This window comes from Phoenix dactylifera, unplaced genomic scaffold (genome assembly GCF_009389715.1).
Source record: "Phoenix dactylifera cultivar Barhee BC4 unplaced genomic scaffold, palm_55x_up_171113_PBpolish2nd_filt_p 000804F, whole genome shotgun sequence".
Taxonomy (NCBI): domain Eukaryota; kingdom Viridiplantae; phylum Streptophyta; class Magnoliopsida; order Arecales; family Arecaceae; genus Phoenix; species Phoenix dactylifera.
Genome location: NW_024068171.1, coordinates 161,992 through 182,875, shown reverse-complemented (window position 1 = coordinate 182,875; position 20,884 = coordinate 161,992). Strand labels below are relative to the sequence as shown.

General features: G+C 40.0%; 3 protein-coding genes across 4 annotated transcripts; all 3 read left to right on the top strand.

Annotated features, from left to right (window-relative positions):
• Positions 1 to 1,840: 1,840 nt before the first annotated feature.
• LOC103703800 (NEDD8-conjugating enzyme Ubc12-like) lies at positions 1,841 to 7,443 on the top strand. Of its 2 annotated transcripts, none has more exons than XM_008786789.4 (6): positions 1,841 to 1,907; positions 3,018 to 3,130; positions 3,728 to 3,836; positions 4,429 to 4,507; positions 4,618 to 4,734; positions 6,952 to 7,443. In XM_008786789.4, the coding sequence occupies exons 2-6, from the start codon at positions 3,022 to 3,024 to the stop codon at positions 7,087 to 7,089; spliced, it is 552 nt and encodes a 183-aa protein (XP_008785011.1). In that variant the 5' UTR covers positions 1,841 to 1,907; positions 3,018 to 3,021; the 3' UTR covers positions 7,090 to 7,443. The 2 variants fall into 2 exon arrangements, with proteins under 2 accessions (XP_008785011.1, XP_026659099.1); XM_026803298.2 differs by lacking the exon at positions 1,841 to 1,907 and adding an exon at positions 2,604 to 2,626.
• A 3,666-nt stretch (positions 7,444 to 11,109) lies between these two features.
• Positions 11,110 to 11,345, top strand: LOC103703799 (putative cytochrome c oxidase subunit 5C-4). The gene has a single exon (XM_017841959.1). It carries the CDS (start codon positions 11,110 to 11,112, stop codon positions 11,311 to 11,313), a length of 204 nt encoding a protein of 67 aa, XP_017697448.1. The 3' UTR covers positions 11,314 to 11,345.
• Positions 11,346 to 12,472: 1,127 nt separating this feature from the next.
• On the top strand, positions 12,473 to 18,903 carry LOC103703797 (vacuolar protein sorting-associated protein 20 homolog 2-like). The gene is made up of 6 exons (XM_008786787.4): positions 12,473 to 12,765; positions 14,795 to 14,947; positions 15,104 to 15,256; positions 17,815 to 17,898; positions 18,280 to 18,478; positions 18,651 to 18,903. The coding sequence occupies exons 1-6, from the start codon at positions 12,664 to 12,666 to the stop codon at positions 18,674 to 18,676; spliced, it is 717 nt and encodes a 238-aa protein (XP_008785009.1). The 5' UTR covers positions 12,473 to 12,663; the 3' UTR covers positions 18,677 to 18,903.
• Positions 18,904 to 20,884: the final 1,981 nt, after the last annotated feature.

The window sequence follows — 20,884 nt, the reverse complement described above, 5'->3', positions numbered from 1 at the left end:
TCCGATGCTTAAGTCAGAGGGGGGCTTAATTTTGGAGAAGGAGATGGACTGTATTTCGAAGTCCGAAGCTCCCTTTTGGAGGAAGAAGCCTCCCTTTTTATAGGAAGAGTGGCAGGGTTACTTGTGATGTGACTGGGCGAATTAATGGGTTACCGTCACGATTGGACGTGGGCTGTGAAGTAATGAGTTGCCGTGGATGGCCCGTTGCCATCATGGGAGGAGATGGCGCGTAGCCAGAGCTTGCTTGTGGCGCGCAGTGCAGTACATTCTTGGGAATGGTGAGGCGTTGACAGTTGTAGTAGGATATGGTTCCTGATTGATATGTCATGGCGTGGCCGGCAAGTAAAGCATGGTGCGGTGAGGCTACTGCAGGGCATGGCCGCAGCATATAGACGACGAGGTCGGCCTTCTGAGGTCAGCTCGGCCTTCTGAGCTCGGCAGCCTTCTGGTCTCGGCCTGCTGTGCTCGGCCTTTTGTGCTCGGCAGCCTTTTGAGCTCGGCCTTCTGAGCTCGGCAGCCTTTTGGTCTCGGACTTCTGTGCTCGGCAGCCTTCTGAGCTCGGCCTTCTGAGCTCAACGGCCTTCTGGTCTCGGCCCGCATGAGCTCGGCAGCTTTCGGAGCTCGGCAGCCTTCTGTGCTCGGCAACTTTCTGGTCTCGGCCTGCTGTGCTCGACCTTCTGTGCTCGGCCTTCTGAGCTCGGCAGCCTTCTGGTCTCGGCCTGCTGTGCTCGGCCTTCGGAGCTCGACAGCCTTCGGAGCTCGGCCTGCATGATGAGCTCGGCTCGGCCTTCGGAGCTCGACCTGCATGATGAGCTCGGCTCGGCCTTCGGAGCTCAGCCTGCTTGATGAGCTCTGCTCGGCCTTCTGAGCTCGGCTCGGCCTTCTGAGCTCGGCCTGCATGATGAGCTCTGCTCGGCCTTCTGAGCTCGACTCGGCCTGCATGATGAGCTCGGCTCGCATGATGAGCTTGGCTCGGCCTTCTGAGCTCGGCTCGACCTGCATGATGAGCTCAGGCTTGCTGTTAGATTTGGGTGCTTTAATTGTACTTGTGGGATGGTTTATTTTTCCCCCCAACAGAAGGCTCTAGCCCTGCACCTCCAACCTCGCCAGGCTTCCCCTTCCAGAGGACCTAATGCTGGTGGTAGGGTTGGTTAGTTCGACGGTGGCCGAATCCCTTGTTGAGAACCCTCTTCCTAATCATCATCATCATCATCATCATCCCAATGGCGCTACAGCGGGCGGCGTCACTGATCGGCGTTTGAGCACGGAGCTAGCGGAGCGAAAGAGAGCCCGGGAGTTGCGGCGCTGGCTTCCGAGCGCCCGCGGAGGGTAGCAACGGCGTGGGGCCCACAGGAGCTAGAGCATTACAGCTTGGCATTGCCGGAAGCGCGCCGCCTTCCTAAGAAAATGTCGATCAGGTCCGTCGCCGTCGCCGATGTGAGAGAGAAGATGGTCCACCGGATTCACGGTCGATTTATAAGGGCAGTTTGGTCATTTCGAAGGCATAAAGACCAATCATTGCAGAGTAGTAGAGCTCGAGGATACATCCGTCATTTGACGAAAGAGAGGCCTATTCTTGTCCGAATGCGAAGAGGAATAAAATCTCAGGTCCCGCTTGACCGCATACAAATTCTGTGGGAGAAGCATGACTCATCACGTCACTGACGTGCAGGTGCGGCAGGCGAACGAGGAAGACGCTCCCTCTCTCTTTCCCCCTCGAAGGAAAGCCGACGGCAGATCGATGGGTTCGCTTATGAATTTATATGCGACTGACGTGGGTTCTCAGCTAAAAGTCGGTCGCGATCTGGGAATAAAAAGGGCATCGCCTTTTAAAACGACCCACCGCCCCCCCCCCCCCCCCCCCCCCTTTCTTCTCTCGGTCTCGTCTTCTGGTTCTAGTCGAGTAGGTGAGCTCCCGATCTTTCCCCCTCTTCTCATCAATCCTCTCGGGAGTCCAATGTCTCGTCGCGATCGCGTGGCCGTAATATTTCGATGTTATCTCGCGTCTCCGCTCCCTAAGTTTTCGATTGATTGCGTGTCTCCTTGGAGATCTTAGGGCTTTTTCTTGCCCTTTCCTTTTGCTGCACGAGCAAGCTTAATTATTTGGTGTGGTTGGTTAGGATTCATGGTTAATTTCTTATTGGAATTCTAGATATTCTAAAATGAATTATGTGTCGCCCTTGTTATGGATTTTGGATGTGATATGGTTGCCGAATTCTTGTTTCCTCTTTTTTAGAAAAAAATGAAATGACCTGGTTTGTGTGGATAGTCTGATCTCATTATGAATAACCTTTGGTTTATGCCCTATTCAATTGTTCTTATCCGATTGATTGATGCTCTTCTTTGATGAAATTGTATTCCTGGATGGTGATTAGACACACGAACATATTGAAGCATTTTAATTTTTGTAAATCTTTTTTATCTTTACAAATAGAGGATTTGATTTCGAGGGTTACGGACACTGGTTATGTTCGACCGCCTGGCGTATTATATTAGTAGCAAGCGAGCTAAACAATTGGCTGGTTATCTTGCAGTAGCTCAGCATGCCAGAACATAATCTCTGCCCCTAAATCTCAACACCTGATACCCTCCACTCATTTCTGTGTGAGATGCCCTAGTTTTCAGTGTATGCATCAGATTGTGCACTCTCAAATTGCTTACCAATGTTTGAGCTCTTGTCACTGGAATGACAAGCTACAGATCCCCGTTTCAAGAACAGATCTGCTTGCCTTCTCGGATTATTTTTGTTTGATTGATTCCAATGCACTGTTATGTGCTGCTCCAAGAAAATGAAAACAAAAGAGGACATGAAAAGTCCTTAGAAATTCAAAGATTTTCGGTGTTTTTGTTCTTGTAGCTTGGAGCTCATTTTCTTTTTTGTACTCATTCTTTGATGTCAGGGCACTACTTGTGGCATCACCATAAAAGCTTTGCCCTATCTTTATTTACTTCGGTATAACGATCGTGTATCATTTCCTAATTTCTTCATTTTTTTTCTGTTGCATGTTTCTGCGTAGAACTATGATTAATCTTTTTAAGATAAAGGGCCAGAAGAGAGAAGACGCTGCAAATGCCAATGGAAGGGCTCCTGTCAAGAAGCAAAGTGCAGGGGAATTGCGCCTTCATAAAGGTTTGTTCGCACTTGAAAATGATCTTCTATTGTTGTGGCTATTTTAGCTCCGTATGTCTTTAGGATTAATTCTGTTTTGACAAGTGAAATTAGTGCCTCCTGGGATGGACTCTGCAAGAACTTCTTTCTGTAATTTGGTCCAAGCTGTAAGGATCGTCTTGTATTTTTCTCGATTCTTGCATATAACTTATTGGTGGGAGCAGACACCAGGCTACGGGAAGTTAAATAATCTAATAATGGACATAATTGAATAAGGAAATCCCTTGGCCATCGATTATTTCATTTTTTTTAATCCTCTTTTTTGTTTTTAGCTAAGCGTCCATTTGTGTTCTATTGTCTCCATTCTCTGTCAGCAATATCCAACGAGAAGCATGGATTTTAGCTCTCATATTGCAACATATAAAGTTAGAAAACTAAAGAGTTTAAGACTTTGTGTTTACTATTTTATTTCAATATGAATTGTGTTCTAGATATGCAATTCTTTTATTATCATACCTTTAAATTTCTATTTCATTAGCATTTCTCTCTTTTTTCTTTTGATAATTATTGATCAGGATCTTTTTTTGATAATTGGTACTGGTATTTTATATTTTGCAGATATTGGTGAGCTTAACCTACCTAAAACCACTAGTATATCCTTTCCCAATGGAAAGGATGATCTGATGAACTTTGAAATCAGCATTCGACCTGATGAAGGATATTATCAGTAAGGGATCATTTTCCAGTTACCAGTCATCTCTAGAAACTCCTATTTGTTTTAGTAATTGCATTTTGTGTGATCTGTATAATTACTTTCCATAATTTCCACAACTTAAATTTGCTCAAGTTTCAAGTTGAATGTAATAGTAGATGTTAAGGGCCTGTTTTGTATTGCTTTTTCTTTCTGCCTCTGCTTTCAACAATCAAGGAAGAAAAATGAACCAGACTGAACAACATGTGTGATAAAACCCTTTTGCTTTTTTAAATTGCTTGTAAAATCTTCGGACCATTTGGGAGCAAAGAATTATTGCTTTCAAAAAAGAAAGAGTGAAAATAGGAGAAATGAATAGCAGACACTTCCTGCAAATGCTATCTTCCACATCATTCTTTGCATGGTATTTCTGTAATTTATGGAGGAATGAAAACACAAAGACAGCAAGAATGCCAACGAGGCCACAAGTTTTCAAATTTGTTTTGAGAAATTATCCGTGTTTTTTTTGTGGCTTATCGACATGCCTGCTACATTTTTGTTACATATTTTTGTTGAAGACTTTATCCTCTGTTTCTCTTATGTAACCTAACCATCTTCTGTTTTTCAGAGGCGGTACATTTGTTTTTACCTTTCAAGTTTCTCCTTCTTATCCTCATGAACCACCGAAGGTCAAGTGCAAGACAAAGGTACAAACTTGATGTTGATACTTGGTTCCTGTACTTATTGTTTTAAAACAGTTTTTTACTACTTCAAATACTTCCTGATTTCAAGAATATTTAATTAATGTTTAATCCAGGTCTACCATCCAAATATCGACTTGGAGGGAAATGTGTGCCTCAACATTCTGCGTGAAGACTGGAAACCTGTCCTCAACATAAACACTGTCATCTATGGCTTGAATCTTCTTTTCACGGTACTACTTTCATTTCGTTCGTATGGGTGCTCATGAATTTTCTAACTCAGTCCAGATACCGGATATGGTATATATAAATAAATGCCACAGCATATGTAATTCTATAAATATATTCACTGACTTCATTCCGACAGTCTTGTTTGGCCATATGGATATATCTTCATTCAGGTTGTCTTGTTTGGCCATATGGATATATCTTGATAGTAATTAGTTGGTGTATAACTTTTGCCAATATTTCCAGTTTCTTTCCTTCTTGCCTGAAGACTTTTTAGCGCTGTTCTATTCATGGTCAAACTAATGGAACAGCCATCCATTAATTCTCATTCATTTATAGTTAATATCATGGCTTACACTGTCACACTAAAATCCAATTATGTAATTCTTGAATCAACTCTTGTTAGTTCTCCTTCTGGTTGCTTATGTGGTGATTCTTTATTTTTATTCCTTGGAATATCTTCATTTATTCCTATTTCTCTACACAGCAGATAGCACCGAATTGAAGTCTAACAAAGTGATCATGGGTATTATATTTACTGGGTGGGTGACAATAGGTTCTCTTGACCATAAAGGATGTTCGTAGATATGTATGCCTTACAGGTGGGTTAGGTCATTACACAGCAAGGGATGTGTGAGAACTTTAGCTTTTAACAATTAACACTGTATACATTATGGTATTGATGGCGAATAGGAGTCACTATCACATGGCTGCACCACTTTCAAACTCAATCCCATCTAACTCTGCTCCATTTCTTTCTTTAATGGTATTTTACATTTGGATTATTTCCAGCTATTACTTATAATGCATGTGGAGATGCATGTGGCTGCTAAAGATTTTAGATCTAGGATAATTTAACTAAAATCTAAAATTTTGAAAATACCTGAAAATAATAACCTCATAATTAACTAATGTCTAATGCATTGTATGCCACCATTGTTTCTTGGTTTATAAGTATTTCTCTTCTTCCTCCCTCGAAAGTTCCTAGGGTCAAGATTTTTTCAGAAGTTTTTAGAGTGCCTTCTTCTATAAAAGTCTGGCATGTTTTAACTCTTCTAAAATTGAAGTCTAGTCTGTGTTATGGAATTAGAAAATTTGGAAACTTGGCCACTTTTATATGTTTTAAGGATGTAAGGAATAATTATTCATATCCCCGGTACATATTTTGTATAAACTTCAGCTGCAGAAAGCATGAAAATAACAGAGGCCTACATGCAATGATGTCTATTGCAAATGTTCTAAATAATAGCCGTTTTACATTTTTGTTGGGCAAATTGCAGCTTTTGGATGTAGCTAATAAGTAATAACATTTATACTTCAACTATACATTTACCAAATTTTTACATTCAGTTTTTTTCGCAAGAATAGCCGCAAATTTAGTAGAACCTTCATATATTCTGCATATCGGATGATTGAACAAGGGAATTTTAAAAGTTTGGTCAAATCAATCTTAGAAGATTTTGGTTATAAAAAAGTGACAGGAATTTATAGAGGAGTTTCTTGGGAGCTGAAGGATGAGTATGAGGGTTGGGAAGTAGGAAGGGACCAAAAATGAGTTCAAGAGCAGATGAATCTGTTGTCAAGTGAGAAACTTTTGGAGGATTTGAGTAAAAGATGGACCACTTAAGGGTGAGAGTGTTTTAACCAAAAAAAAAAAAGGGTGAGAGTGTGAAGTGATTTTGTGGTCCTGGATCAAGTGTAGATGATAATGTGCGCACTGAGTGGATCATAATGGATGGAGTTATGACTATGGCATAAGTAAAGGCACTCTCTATATATGCTGATTTTATTGGAAGAGGATACTTGCAGGCCATCATATTCTAACCATCATATGAAAGGTTGATACTATATTTGACACTTGCCATGTGATATTGCTGTATGATCTTGCTTTGATGCTTAGTTAGAACCTAGCACTATGGTGCTTCATCAAATTTTATCTTTTCTTCGTTTATAGATGAATTTGATCACATCTATAGATCAACTGTGGAAGGTACTGCATCTAGATCAACATGGGGATGTTACATGAGGGCCTACTTCTCCATTCTTTATATCTGCATTTATCCGTTAGTTCATTCTTCTAAATTTTATTTATCACTTAAAAAGAATTGGTGGAGTCTTTGCTGGCTTGTTTTTTTTTTTTTTAAATATGATGAATGGAGCTTATTCACAGTTTTTTATGAGTAAAATGCTACTTTACTTAACCTTTCTCATTATATATGCAGCAACCCAATGATGAGGACCCCTTGAATCATGATGCAGCAGCTGTTCTACGTGACAACCCCAAGTTGTTTGAGAGCAATGTGAGAAGGGCAATGACTGGAGGTTATGTGGGTCAGATCTACTTCCCCAGGTGCGCATAACAAAATGCTGGCAGATTGGAGGTGCCTGTGTTTGCTCATCTTCGGTTTAACGGTCCTCGAGCTCTTAATTGTGTCATAAATTGTTGTCCTTGTGTTGGGGCTGCAATCTGTTTCAGGGTGTAAATACCTTTTGAAACCATGTAATCGTCCAAGAAGGGGTTTTATTAGCTGCTGTAATGTGTGAAACATAAACTGAATTGGGAGTTGGTTTTCTGCATATTGTAAATTTGTGAAAGGGCCTGGCACTCTTCGCGAACATGGATTGAGAACCTTTTCTTATATTTCACTCCATCAATTAGTGTAACCTCAACAATATCTTTGTTATCAGTTTCTTCATTAGATCTTCCATCGGCATTATGATCTATATATTTCGTCATTGAAGGCAGTTGGAATTGATTAATGGTGATTGAGTGGCGGCTAATTTTATGGTCAAAACACCGGAATGATCATGTTCGGATTTATGTTTTGTGCTCTAGGCACTGAATTTGCATGGTATCTGGGGATAAGCCTTCTTGGAAATTTGTCTAAGACCCCAGGTTTACTGTGGCAGGGATTTTACCGCATGCGTTCGAGCCAAAAATTCCTGCCCAGAAAGCTTCTATCGATCCAAGAAAATGCTGCACAGGTGCATGCCGCAACCTTGACGTAGCTTAAAAGCCAATGTGCGTGTTAATGCCGAATATAAGTGAAATGTTTTTTTTTTTTTGTGTGGCTAAAATAGGTGGATCAAGTATGGATGCATCCAATAAAATTAAAAAATAGAATACTGGAGTGCGTAGGGCAAGTCTCCATCACCAACTCACAAGGTATTATCGGAGTGACTGGCTAAATAAGCAACCATCCAATCCGTAGTTCCATTAGTTTTACGGAATACATGTTTGGTTTGAAAAATTCCTCCATTTCTCATTATTATCTAGATATCTCGGAGTAGAGAATGGACACAACCATTGCCCCTTCTGGATTCAACTGATGATATTAGCTCCTTTAGGACAATGAAACAACACACCGGGTGAAATGGCTTTTTTGGACAACACGTGGAAGGGTGGTTTCGGAATGGTTTCGGCAAATGGACCATTGCTTCGCCATCATTTGGTTACAGCGGTTTGTATACAAAGTAATATATGTTTAATGTTTTTTAAGAAAATATGTTTAAGCCAAAGTTAATATATTTTATTGGGGCGAACATAGGTGCTGTCACGTAACATCGTCCCGTATTCTCGATATCGGGCGGATCCGATACTTTAGGATTTCGGTGTTATTTCGCCGTCAGCGGCAGATGATGAGACATTTGACACGTGCCACTGTAGCACTCCTCCTCTTCCGCCACCTAGCTGCTTCTCGGTCGGTGGACTCTGAAATGGAGACGGACGCTGGACCACCGTGAACAATCTTGCGGGGGAAGGGGGCGGACTTGGGAGGTAACATTCTTCTTCCGTGATCTACTCGTTTTATTTTTGAACGTCCATTTGCCATGCAAACTGAAGCTCTTTTGTTCTCTCTCGTAGCATGGTTATCTCCTTTGGTGCTTTCTCGTTGCTTTGTTCTCGTATTTTAATTGGGATGTGCCGTGATTTTATCGACCATTTCAATTTGTATTTTGTATATTCTGTCATGTCTGCCAATAATATTAACCCGATCTTCTCTTCTTCTCTGTTTTACTTGTATGGAAAAATTTACTAAACAGAGCCTGGGGTTCGATGAAAGAAAATTTCTTTTAATTGAGCATAACATCTATTAGGTTTTAGTTACACTTATCTTGTAATTGTTGGGAGTTTTTGAATTTTGGCATCTCAACTTAGTTTGTTCGCAAATCGCTGAGAAAATATTTCACAATATAGAACAACATCAGTGAATTGTGAAAAAATTCCCCCAAAAAATTATGTTATAAATATAAATTTTGAATTATTCTTCTTTTTTTATTTTTGAAATCTAGTACTGACCTGCAATAAACAAGGGCGAAGTTTCCCACTTCCTCCATTAAATCTCAAAAAGGAAAAATCTAGTACTGACAGAAGATGTAAACCTGAGTCCAGATTTGATCGTGTTAAATCGCTGGTCCACTCAAGAACTTGGCCAAGCATCCAAGTTAGATCATTGAATTTTTGAGTCATCCGTTGAGGCAGGTCCCAGTGATCCAATCAAGGATCTGACCGATCTGGGATCTGCTAATAGTTGGATCTCCAAGTTTTGAAGCAGTATTGGATGCTAAATGCCGAAGCTGTATTTTTCAAGCTAAGATTTGAGAGAAAATTGGGAGCTTGGATTATACCGCATGTTTTTCAATGCTACTTATTTGGCGGCCTTTTTAACGTCCTCCATTCTACACTTTCTGTGCACACGGCCGGGTATTTGGTGAGATGCTTATATAGTGCCATTCTTCTACTTTCGTCGAAGGCTGCACCTTCCATCGATCCTTCACTGAAACTATGAGCTCGTTTGGTTCGCAGGAAAAGGAGGGGAAAAGTGTGGTCAACGGGAAAGTAATGAAATGCCTCTTGTTTGGTTGGAGTTTTCAAAGGAGAGAGATGGGAAAGTTGTATTCCCATGGGAATATGATTCCCACATTTCATGGGAAAGTCTTTCCCATGAGAAACATGGGAAAGTTAATTTCCCATGAGGTGGGAATCACTCCTTTTTTATTTTTTTCCCAAAAAGACCCTTCATAATTAAAGAGGCATTAAAGAGGCATTAAAGAACTAATTTTTATTAAGGGCATAATAGGAATTATACATAACTTTCCTAGGAAAGTGGATGGTCAACCAAACATAAGCACTTTGTAAATTTGTCACTTTCCCATGGTTAACCAAACATGCCAAAAGTACTTTCCTAGGTATCCTCTTCCTAGGAATCTGATTCCCAGGAATCATATTCCTAGGAGGGAAAATACTTCCCGCGAACCAAACGAGCCCTATAAGCAATGGGTGGGATGCTGCTATCGCCATTATTGGATGACCCACAGCCATTATTTCATTCTCTTTGACAAAACTAGGCATTATTTATTTTATCCGACTTTATTCCAATGCCAAATTAATTAGCATGCTTACCATCCTTTTATAATTTGGTGAAACAAAGAGCGCTGTTTCTTTCTCCTCATCCTATTAATGGGAAATTTAAGAGGCTTGGAGTTATTTTTAGTCATCTATCTCGAGCCTTCCATAATTTGTATATATACTTTGCTTGTAGAAGCAAGCTCTATAGATTCTTTCTTGCCTCACGAACTACCAAAATTGTTGAGAATGTTATACTGTCGGGTATGTCTTGATTTTACAAATCTTGGAGATTGAGTCCAAATTAACTTAGGATACCAATTCCAGTCCAAACCGACTTAAATTTACAAATCATCTGATAGCAGAAGGTTCTAGTATCTTTAATGTAATAGTTGGTATATGCATGTATGTATGCGGTTGCCATCTGTTCCTACCATTATTGTAATGATATAGCCGTATACAACTTGGTGAATCAACCCTGGTAGAGCCGCATCAGCAGTCAACAGCTAAACAATCCACTTGTGGAACGAAGAGTCTCATACTTGGGGTGATAAACTGGCCAGCTTGGAGTGGGGAGTTGCAATGGAGTTTTTTTGGGGAGTTTTTTTTTATAATTGGTGCATGAATGAATACATGGCATCCCTTTCTTTCACATTAACCACCAAATAAGGTTTCTTGATCCTTATTTGTAGTTTGTATTTTTTTTTTTATAAAAAAAAAAAATCAAGTTAAGCCGCTGATAAGTTCTTCGGAATTTCTCCTTTTCAAAACTACCTAACTAATTGGCAAAAGTGACCCATGAATTATTTTTATTTTTAAAAAGAACAAAGTAAGTTATGTAGAGCTGAAAGTCCATCTTGTGGAAGACTGGGACCAGCCGGCAGAGCGCAGACGTCGTCTACTTTTAGCTCTATCTGAAGCCTCGAGTTCTTTGCGTCGAAAGGTCGGTATGAATTTGAATGCATCAGCAATGTTTTTCTTCTGTTTCTGACGATTTGATGATCACGATCCAGCAGTATTCAGGAGCTAGCGAATGGCTTCCGCTCGTAAGATTGTCGGGCAGGCCGCTTCCAAGGGGCCGAGCCCGAGCGTTATCAAAGAGATGATCTACGGGATAAGCCTTGGCCTTGCTGCCGGATTCTTTTGGAAGATGTACCACTGGAGCAGCCAAAGGAGAACCCGGGAGTTCTACGACCTCCTCGACAAGGGCGAGATTAGTGTAGTGGTTGATGAGTAACGTACGTGCATTGGGCTAACACGTAAAGACGCTCCCGGCCTGCAACGATGCATGATGACATCCTATACGTATATATATATATGTAATATAAGCACCTCCTGATCTCTATGTATGTACATGAGCTGACCTTTGCTTGATTTGCGCTCTTGGCTCGTATGTTTGATGAATTCCAGCTCAAGAAGTCGGCCTGCTTAGTTCAAGTCGTGGTGGGGTGGAGTGACCTTCAGATGCGTTGCTGCGTGTTTGATCGCTCATCACGACTGCCCAACCAAGAACTAAGAAGGGGGCCCGGCAGATGATGCTTAATTTGTTTCCTAACACGAGTGCTGTTATTTCCGCACTCGCAAAAATTTGCATGCAGCTTAATTTCCCTGCTGCCGCTGCCAAATCCACCGAGTGGCAGCCTGGCAGGAAAATTGATGATCAAGTTTAAATGATTTGTGTCACTGTAGCATGGATAGGCATGCAGGGCGTTGCTGTGATGTTGCTCTATTAATGGTAATTAATCATGCTTAGCTGTTGGTAACAAGCTCTTAGCATGTACATGCATCCAAGGATAAATTAGACACTTGCAGCATCAATACTGATCGGGGCTTATTTCAATAATCTCTCGTACGTGCATGTAAAGTATGACGCTAGTTCCGGGGCACGGCTTGCTGGGATTAGCTCAAGCTTGATTATATGATACGTTATTACGTAGAAATTAGAAACTCGCAACATTAATACCAGTTTAGAACTTGCCGATGTTGCATAAAGGCTCTAAAATGACCGCTGCTATAGACAAGTATCATCTTTCTCTGATGTGAGCTATGCTAGTTTTGCCTCAAATGACCGGTGTTGAGGAAAAATACCGTAGCTGGTTCCGATATTACCAAGAGATATTTGCAAAGTGCGACCGCGAGCCCTTGAAAGTCTTGCGGACGCTTAGCTTCAACAAAACTAGAAATTACCGGCACGAGGACCAAGAATCTGAGCAATTCTTGATCGGCTAAAATTAGCGCCAAGCAATGTCGGTATATCGTCCGCCGCAATAATCTCTGGGTGCAGCACCATTTAACGGCACAAGTCGCTTGATCTTCCGCATGCAAGCAGCCGGGTCATATTTTTTTTTTTTTTCAGCAAAAAAAAAAAAAAAAAAGGAGAGAGGAAAAGGCGGGAAATGAAGAGAAAAGAAAAGAAAAGAAAAAAAAAAGGAAGCTCTTCTTCTCTCTTTCTTTTCCTTCCTCAACTCCACTCCAAGCCGGTGTGGCGAGACAGTGGGGCAGCGATTTCCCCGTCCTTCCTTCGTTGGATTTCCCTTACCCTCTCCCCTTAAGAAAGACGAGGGTTAGGGTTTGGGGAGGAGCGGCCATGGGGAATTTATTCGTGAAGAAACCTAAGATTACGGACGTGGATCGAGCAATCCTCTCCCTTAAGACCCAACGCCGCAAGCTCGCTCAATACCAGCAGCAGGTCCCCTCGCACCCTCCTCCTTCCTGCCTTCTTTCCACCCATCTATGTGTATATTTTCGTGGCAATAACAAGATATCTCTTCTTCTCCGAATTGTTGATTTCTTATTCTTATCTGTTGAGGAAGAATAGGAGACGAGAGGGCCTTTAATTCAGCTCGGTTTTCTCGATAACTGCGTCTCCTGGAACTTACTTAATGTGGATCTGTGGAGTGCCTCTGTTAACTATTGCCATATCGTTTTCTATAAATCACTTCCTGTTGCCATTAATATCATCCTTTAACTTTGTTTCCGCACCATCAAATATTGATAATTTTTCCCTCCATGTTTTCCTTGACCTTTCTTGCTAGAATGAGATGCTACAACTTTGGTTCTTCTTTGGATGTGTTCCATGAAGTAATGCGCACATATTTTAATATAATACAGGGGCAAATGCATCTACTCAACCATTAGATGCTACTCTTACGGAGCATTACTATAAATTAACCAATCGGAGCTAACACTTTTTTTTTTTGTTTTTTCTTTCTTTTTTTTTCAAAAAAAAGGGTGACTACCCCTGCTCTCCAATCCCACCCCCAAAACAAAAAAGAAAAAAGAAAAAGAAAAAAAAAATAAATTAGGTTTGCGATTCAGCATCTTTCAATGTCATCCACATTTCATGCCAAACCAAGGGATTCATAAATGTTCATAGGCATTTAAATGACATACCTGTTTCCCGACCTTCAAGTTTTTATTCGCAACCAAGGAAAACTACTGTCCACCAATCACAATACATACATACCTATGTATGTACGCATGCAAGAATGCATGGCTCGCGTATAAGCAGTATGATAGCGACTTTCCGATTTGAATCCTTTACCTGCTGTAGCTGATCAGTTTCTTCATATACAGGCACAATCATGCACTTAATCTCCATTTCTCATTCAATATGTTGTGCGAATTCTTGTTTGAGCACTGCTGTATCCCATGGATTCTGATCTTGCACAAATTGTTGCCACTAAATTCTGATTTCCATCCACATATGTTATTGGACGGACCATTTGTTCAATGCCACATCGCTTACCCATGGGTTTTGGTTTTTGTGGGTTCAAGGTCAACTGACTACCCACTTCTTGGATTAACCATTACAGACCCTTACATGGCTCCAGCCTCATGTTGCGTGATATTTATTTCTTTTGTGGTCCATTTCTAATGTAAATATTGCTCATGTTTATTGGGAAGCCAATCAACTTGCTGACTGGCTTTCCAAGCTAGGAACTTAGCAATGGGCCAGCATGCTTTGGACTACTGATCTGCCTGAGGAGCTCCTTTAACCGGCCAACATTGACCACAGCACTATCCTTTCTAACTGGCATATTGATATACTCCATGGTCTTTGGTCTTCTTGGCCAAAAAAGAAAATAAAGAAAAGAAAGAAAACACTAGCCACTTTTTCTAATCCATTTTAATCCTTTTCTGATCAATGACATGTAATTCTTTGCTTAACTTTAGTACATGAAAAGTGGGAACTGGTGTCTGTCTTCTTCCCATTGGTTCTGTGACACCAAATATTTGGTTTCCATAAACTCTGGTCAAAGTTATAGCTTATCAGCTTATTTAGCAGGTAATGGATATCCAAAGTGACGAAGACAAAAACTCCATTGACTGTTTTAGGCTTTTAGCACGTGAAATATGCTTTCCCAAAAGACTTTTGTTTCTAATTTTTATGATAGGAGTGCTTGAGGTCCTCCATGCTGGTAAAAGTAACCTTTCTTTTTGAATTTGTTAGATCTTGAAGTTTCCTTTTGTTTTTGCATGATGCTTGTTCTGCTCGAGCAAATTTGGAAGATGAACCACTCTTCAGGGTTTTCGTATCTGAAAGTTAGTGAATATAGTTGTACGGTATCTGAGACTCTGCATGAGCTCCAAAGCTTTTTGCTCTATATCCTTGCTCGATGAACTTATAGGAGATGCCCTTGATGAATATCTAAAACAATTTTTAAACTACTAACATCATTTCTGTGATCCTGGTTCTCTGTTTTTTGCCACTCCAGCTTGTTGCTGTCATTGAAGCTGAAAAGCAAGCTGCAAGGGACCTGATTCGAGAGAAGAGGAAAGACAGGGCCCTTCTTGCACTGAAAAAGAAGAAAGCTCAGGAAGAGTTATTGAAGCAAGTTGATGCTTGGCTAATTAATGTTGAGCAACAAGTATGTAGTGACATGTGAATGAATGCATTTGTTGTTATAGTGGAGGATTTTGTATGGTGCGTACTTTTGTTTGAACTACTTAGAAAATGGTCTAATTGTAGCTGTCTTCTTTCATGTATTATATAGTAATATCTATCTGTTTTTCACTTAGTTCAGTTGGCAGATATTGAACTGGCAAGCAAACAGAAAGTTGTATTTGAAAGCTTGAAGGCAGGCAATAATGCCATCAAAGCTATACAAAGTGAGATCAATCTGGAAGATGTTCGCAAGTTGATGGATGATACGGAAGATGCAAAGACTTATCAAAATGTGAGCTTTTATTACTTTTTTTTCTTTTTTATTTTTGCTTTTGTGTTGCTTCAAGTTGAACCATTTGGAGTTTCACATTCACAAGCGGGTAGAAATAGATGTGCATACACCTAATCAGATATGGATCTCTGTCTAGAAATACACCTAATCAGATATGGATTTCTCTCTAGAAATACACCTAATCGGGTATGGATCTCTCTCTAGAAATATGAACTATTTATATATTTATCTCATGAATCATGAAAAACAATCCCTAACCCGATCATTTGTGGTTGGCTACATGAATCCTGCTAGTCTATTTTGTTATACAAATCTGCTTTTAGAATGATGTGGCATGGCAGGATCGGCCTAACAGCTGTATGTTATGGCTCTTAGTTCTATGTAGGCTGTTATATCTGCAGCATATCTCCCATGACATGGGAATCAGCTGCAAAGAGGAGATGATGGAAGGGATATTGTTGGGGATTTTGGAGGCCAGTTGGTTGAACAATCCAAGAATCTTTAGGATTCTGATAGTCACTTTTCTTAAATGGGCTTTGTGATTCATTTTTTTTTTTCGGATTGCAGGTTATAAGCCTCATTAATTTTGCCACTTGATTCTCCATTCCTCCTATGGTAACTTTAAAAGATGTGGGAGTTATCCTGGAATCTGCTAGTTTGGCATCCAAACATGTCCTTAGGATTTTGATAGACATCACAACTGTGGAGGTTGTAAAAGTATTTACATCATTATTTAGTGATGACATGGTAAATCGAAATAACTCATGTTACAACCTATGGCTATTGAACAAAGAGATTAGGTTCAAGAAGAATCATGTAAGGACCAGTTTTCGTAACGTAAAATGATTACATGGGCTGTATTACATGTAATGCTTCTTGTGGCAAGGAATTGCGGCATTTTTATTTGTGTTAGTGAAATTATTTTCTCGAGCAACCTGGATCATGGAAGAGAATGAAGAGACTTTCAAAGCATGATGAGGCATGTGTGTCTGCACATGCACAGATTTGTGGTGCTGGGGTGTGCAATGCATGAGTCAAAACTTATCCACTAAGAATGTTTCATATTTTAATGCTAATACTACCGTTATGATACCTATTTGTGCTTTAAATGCCCTATGATGTATGTTACCGACTCTTCATCTACAATTTACAACTTGGTAGCGGGAAGCTAATGTTTAGGGCACTGCACCCACTTTGGAACCTGGAAACTCACTTCTGCACTTGCTTTCAAAACATTTCTTGTTCTAAATTTTTTGAGAGGTTTGCCTTCCCACACCCAGCTTTGCTCCTACACAGCTACACTTTCTCCCACTTTCTCCTGCTTTTGTTAACTAAGATCCGTGATGCCCTAGTTCGTATAATGCCCTCATTTCAACTCGTTCCTTCACTGAAAGCTAACCCCCATTCCCTATACCCGTCTCAGAAACAAATTTCTGAAATTTTCTTCCACCTGGAAGCACCAATTCACCATGGTGGTGATGGAGCCCTTGACTTCTCTCTCCTACGAAACCTTAAACATATCCCTCCACTCACACCTTCCGTAAATCCATGGTGGCACTGGAGCCCCCAACTTCTGTCCTTTGTAATGCCTAGTTTTACCTCTAACACTCATGACAACATTATATTTGACTTGTCACTTCCCCGCAGATGCTCAGTCAAATCTTCCCTTCTCCTCTGGCAATAATAAAGCCTAATTCTGTCCTTTAACCTCTTCTCCTTAGTCTTGTATCTTATTATTTTCTTCTATTTTCTCTCCCTTGTTGCACGTGGATGGGACCCTTTTCTGGTTGTCTGTCCTGTCTTTACCCTTCTTTCTTGCTTTCTTTCTTTATTTCCTTTTCTTTCCATATGTTGAGTGTGTTCTGGTTTGATGGATATTTAAGATTATGGTTTCTCGGATCACATGGACTGCCAATGCAGACTGAGAATGCTGCCTGTATGTAATTGCATAATCATGGATGTTGGATTGGAACTGTAATTAGCATCCAGGTGGACATGATGAGAAATTAAGTAATGGCTAATTTCATGCCAGCCTATCCAACCTATAACCAGCTAAAGCAATTAAAAAAAGTCAAAAATGGAAATTGTTCTTTTCTACTTGTATGAAAATACAGGGGGTAATTGCTACAGAATCTCAGAGTTGGTATAAGATTTAACGGATAGGATTGGTCTTCAGAGGCAAGCAAGCTCAGACAATGATTATGGTTCTTTACATCATTCCCTTTTCTCTTGCTGAAAACATATATTAGCTTTTACCATGATTAGCTGATTACCATATTATGAAATTGTTGCTTGATTCACGAATGGTTCTTTTTAATGCACTTCTTGCTTCTGCTTCTTTTTTTTTTTTAAAAAAAAAAAAAGGAAAAAAAATAGTGCATCATGCAAGCAGGGAATCCCAGATATTGGGGAGGAAGCTTGATACTTCTAATCACTCTATGTGAAGTGTTTGGCTAAATTTCATTATCAAACTTTGCCATATTTATGTGGTCTGAAGAACACTCTCATCTTGCCCATTTAATGTTTTAAAGTTTATGGCTTACCTTTTGCTACCCAAGGAAATAACTGCAATTCTAGGCGAGCGTTTATCTGCTGAGGATGAGGAAGATGTTTTAGCGGAATTTGAGAACTTGGACAGTGAGGTATGTTTGTAAATTTGTTTCTGAATTACGGCTCTTAATGCTTATTATGTTATGTTATTTCCGATACAACGCACTATCAGCTGAGACAAGTTGAAGGTCAGAAGTTTTAGCCTATTTTCTAGGCATGAAGGGCTATACTGGCAGCCTTTGTTAAATATTAGAAATAAATAGGCAACTTCTTGAATCTACAGTTACTGGAGGATCAAACTGAATCATTAAGTTCTGGTTAGTCAACATTGCTGAGCTTACATATAAATGAATTTATACTGCTAAAAAAATATCATGCTTGCCACAATCAGGTAAATTTTTGTTTCTCAATTTCTTGACATTTCGGTAAACTCATTCTTATCTGATGCAATATTTGTCCTGTTAACTTGGCAGATCACCCTGCAGTCTTTACCAGCAGTTCCTGCTTCGTCAGTGCCATCCACTGAAGTATCTAGAAAGATACCTAAACTGCAGCCAGAAGTGGGACTTCAGCTTGAAGGCGAAGAAGTCGAGGTTCTTGATCTTCCTGATGTACCTACCATGACCCCGGTGGTATCAGATCACATTTCAACTAAAGCACCGAGGACAAAGGGTCTCTCTCTCTCTCTCTCTCTCTCTCTCTCTCTATCTCTCACGCACGCACGCACGCACACAGAGACGCGCGCGCGCGCGCACGCCGACGGACCCACCCACCCGCACCCACAGTGCGCAACCATTTATTTTATGGGTATGCTGATGATTACTTGCCTTGATTAAAATTGCAGTTTTGGAGGAACCACTACCTGCTTGAATGACAGATTACATTTGGAACGGATCAACAGTTCAACTGCTTGCTTCATGCGCTTATTCCTGGATTTGTACAGTGCGTCTGCATGATATAGCTGTTTGTTCTTCAGCTTAGTAGCCAGCTTTTATCCTGGTCCCCCGCTCCGCCCGGACTCCTGTTTGCTAAATTGTTTTGGCTGTACAAATAGTTGCATCATGTTTGCAATTATAAAGAATATAGCTGTTGTATCTGAACGTGGGGGCTCACCTCTTGGAAGTTTGATCTGGTGCTACTTTTTAGCAGCATTTGTGATTGTCGAGACCTATCAGAACAGCAGGACGCAGTGACTTCGAGTAGATCACCAAAAGATGCAACTATGCAAGAGTTCTCCCCGTGGTGCGGACTATGTGATTGGCTGACTTGCAAGTGGTGAGGTTACTTCACAGAGTACCTGCCTGAGGCGACCGACAATGTATCAATTGATGATGAAGCGTGTTTACGTGCCGAATGTTGCCGATTTGCAGCAAGGCTTCATCGTGTCTCTATTTGCGGCAAGGGTGGAATGTTGCCTGTGGCCTTGGCCCTCACATCAGGCTGTGTGATGGGGTTGAATGAATCCTAGCTTGAAAGATCAGGCTATTTGGTTACCGCGTGCAAAGAGATCTGATTTTACTGCATCACGCGAGCGTCGAATCCATCGAGATGCATGCTTGTCACGGTTCGAACCTAGCTAGTATACTGGTGTTGGAGGCTCTTGTCGCACGTACACACCTACCAGACACTGAAAAGCTGGCTATGATTTTACTGCATCAGCGCTTACTGTTTGATGGCGGTAAAATGGCCTCGGAGGAATATGTTGTTCGGGCACATCTGCACCGTTGGAAACCTTGGTGTTCCTTGATCAACCAAATCAGGGGGTGTCGAAAATATGGATATCATCTCCTACTTCCATCAAGACCTCCTGGCGATTTGCAAGTGCCTGCGGGGAGCGGCTATTGCTCGTGCGCAGCTCAAACTTCAGCACGCGGTTCCCGCTTCATCATCGGCCAGAAAGCTTATCAAACCGGACCGCATGTTTTCCGCATCCAGCCCATTTGCCACGTGGCTAGCAGCTGGGCAGATACAAGCTTTGTCGGGACCTGTCGCTGCTTTTTTATCTTTATATTCCCCCTGATAGGTCAAGGGAAGTCAAGCGAGACGGGAGAAAGCTCCCCTAGCGTGCGTTTAGAGCTGCGCTGCATGGTGCATGCCAGGTGTCGTCTCGCATGTGTGGAATTAAAATTGACCTAAGCGGCAGTTTCAAGGAAGTAAGGATGGAATGAGCCACGCGGCAAAGCAGGTGACTTAGGCCCTGTTTGGGGGAGCTGTTGGCAGTAGAGCTGTTAGAAGTAGAGCCGTTGGAAGTAGAGCTGTCTGAAGTAGAGCTATTATAAAAAGCTGTTTGCTGTTTGGTAACTACATTCGTAAAGTGCTGTGGTACTTTGTTTTGTGTTTGGTAAACAAACTGAGAAAGTACTTTTATATGACAAAATTACCATAAAGGACATTACATAGTATTATACAACAGAACATAATAAAACATAACATAAATTAATACATAAATATACGATATAGTATAATATTATTGTAATATAAAATAATATTATGTTAATATAGCATAATAGTAATATAATTATTAGAGTAAATTAATATTTGGTAATATAACATAATATTAAATTATTTAACATAACATATTAATGTATGATGATATAATATAATATATATTATATTTATAGTATAATACAATAATAAAAGTATAAAATATTATAATTATTAGTATAAATTAATTTCTCATAATATAATATAATATTAAATTATTTAAAATAACATATTAATGTATTATAATGTAATGTAATATAATACAATATTTATAGTATAATACAATAATAAAGGTATAAAATATTATAATTATTATTATAAATTAATTTTCCATAATATAACATAATATTAAATTATTTAAAATAACATATTAATGTATTATAATGTAATGTAATATAATATAATATTTATAGTATAATACAATAATAAAGTTATAAAATATTATAATTATTAGTATAAATTAATTTTTCATAATATAACATAATATTAAATTATTTAACATAACATATTAATGTATTATGATATAATATAATATGATATTATATTTATAGTATAATACAAAAATAAAGGTATAAAATATTATAATTATTAGTA

What these genes read in the sequence shown, in the direction of transcription:
- LOC103703797 (XM_008786787.4), top strand. Translation starts at nt 12,664, where the DNA reads ATGGGGAATTTATTCGTGAAGAAACCTAAGATTACGGACGTGGATCGA. An exon ending in TTGAGAACTTGGACAGTGAG is followed by an intron (nt 17,899 to 18,279) that starts GTATGTTTGTAA and finishes TTAACTTGGCAG; the next exon opens with ATCACCCTGCAGTCTTTACC. An exon ending in TAAAGCACCGAGGACAAAGG is followed by an intron (nt 18,479 to 18,650) that starts GTCTCTCTCTCT and finishes TTAAAATTGCAG; the next exon opens with TTTTGGAGGAACCACTACCT.
- LOC103703799 (XM_017841959.1), top strand. Translation starts at nt 11,110, where the DNA reads ATGGCTTCCGCTCGTAAGATTGTCGGGCAGGCCGCTTCCAAGGGGCCG.
- LOC103703800 (XM_008786789.4), top strand. Translation starts at nt 3,022, where the DNA reads ATGATTAATCTTTTTAAGATAAAGGGCCAGAAGAGAGAAGACGCTGCA. An exon ending in AGGTCAAGTGCAAGACAAAG is followed by an intron (nt 4,508 to 4,617) that starts GTACAAACTTGA and finishes TGTTTAATCCAG; the next exon opens with GTCTACCATCCAAATATCGA. An exon ending in GCTTGAATCTTCTTTTCACG is followed by an intron (nt 4,735 to 6,951) that starts GTACTACTTTCA and finishes TTATATATGCAG; the next exon opens with CAACCCAATGATGAGGACCC.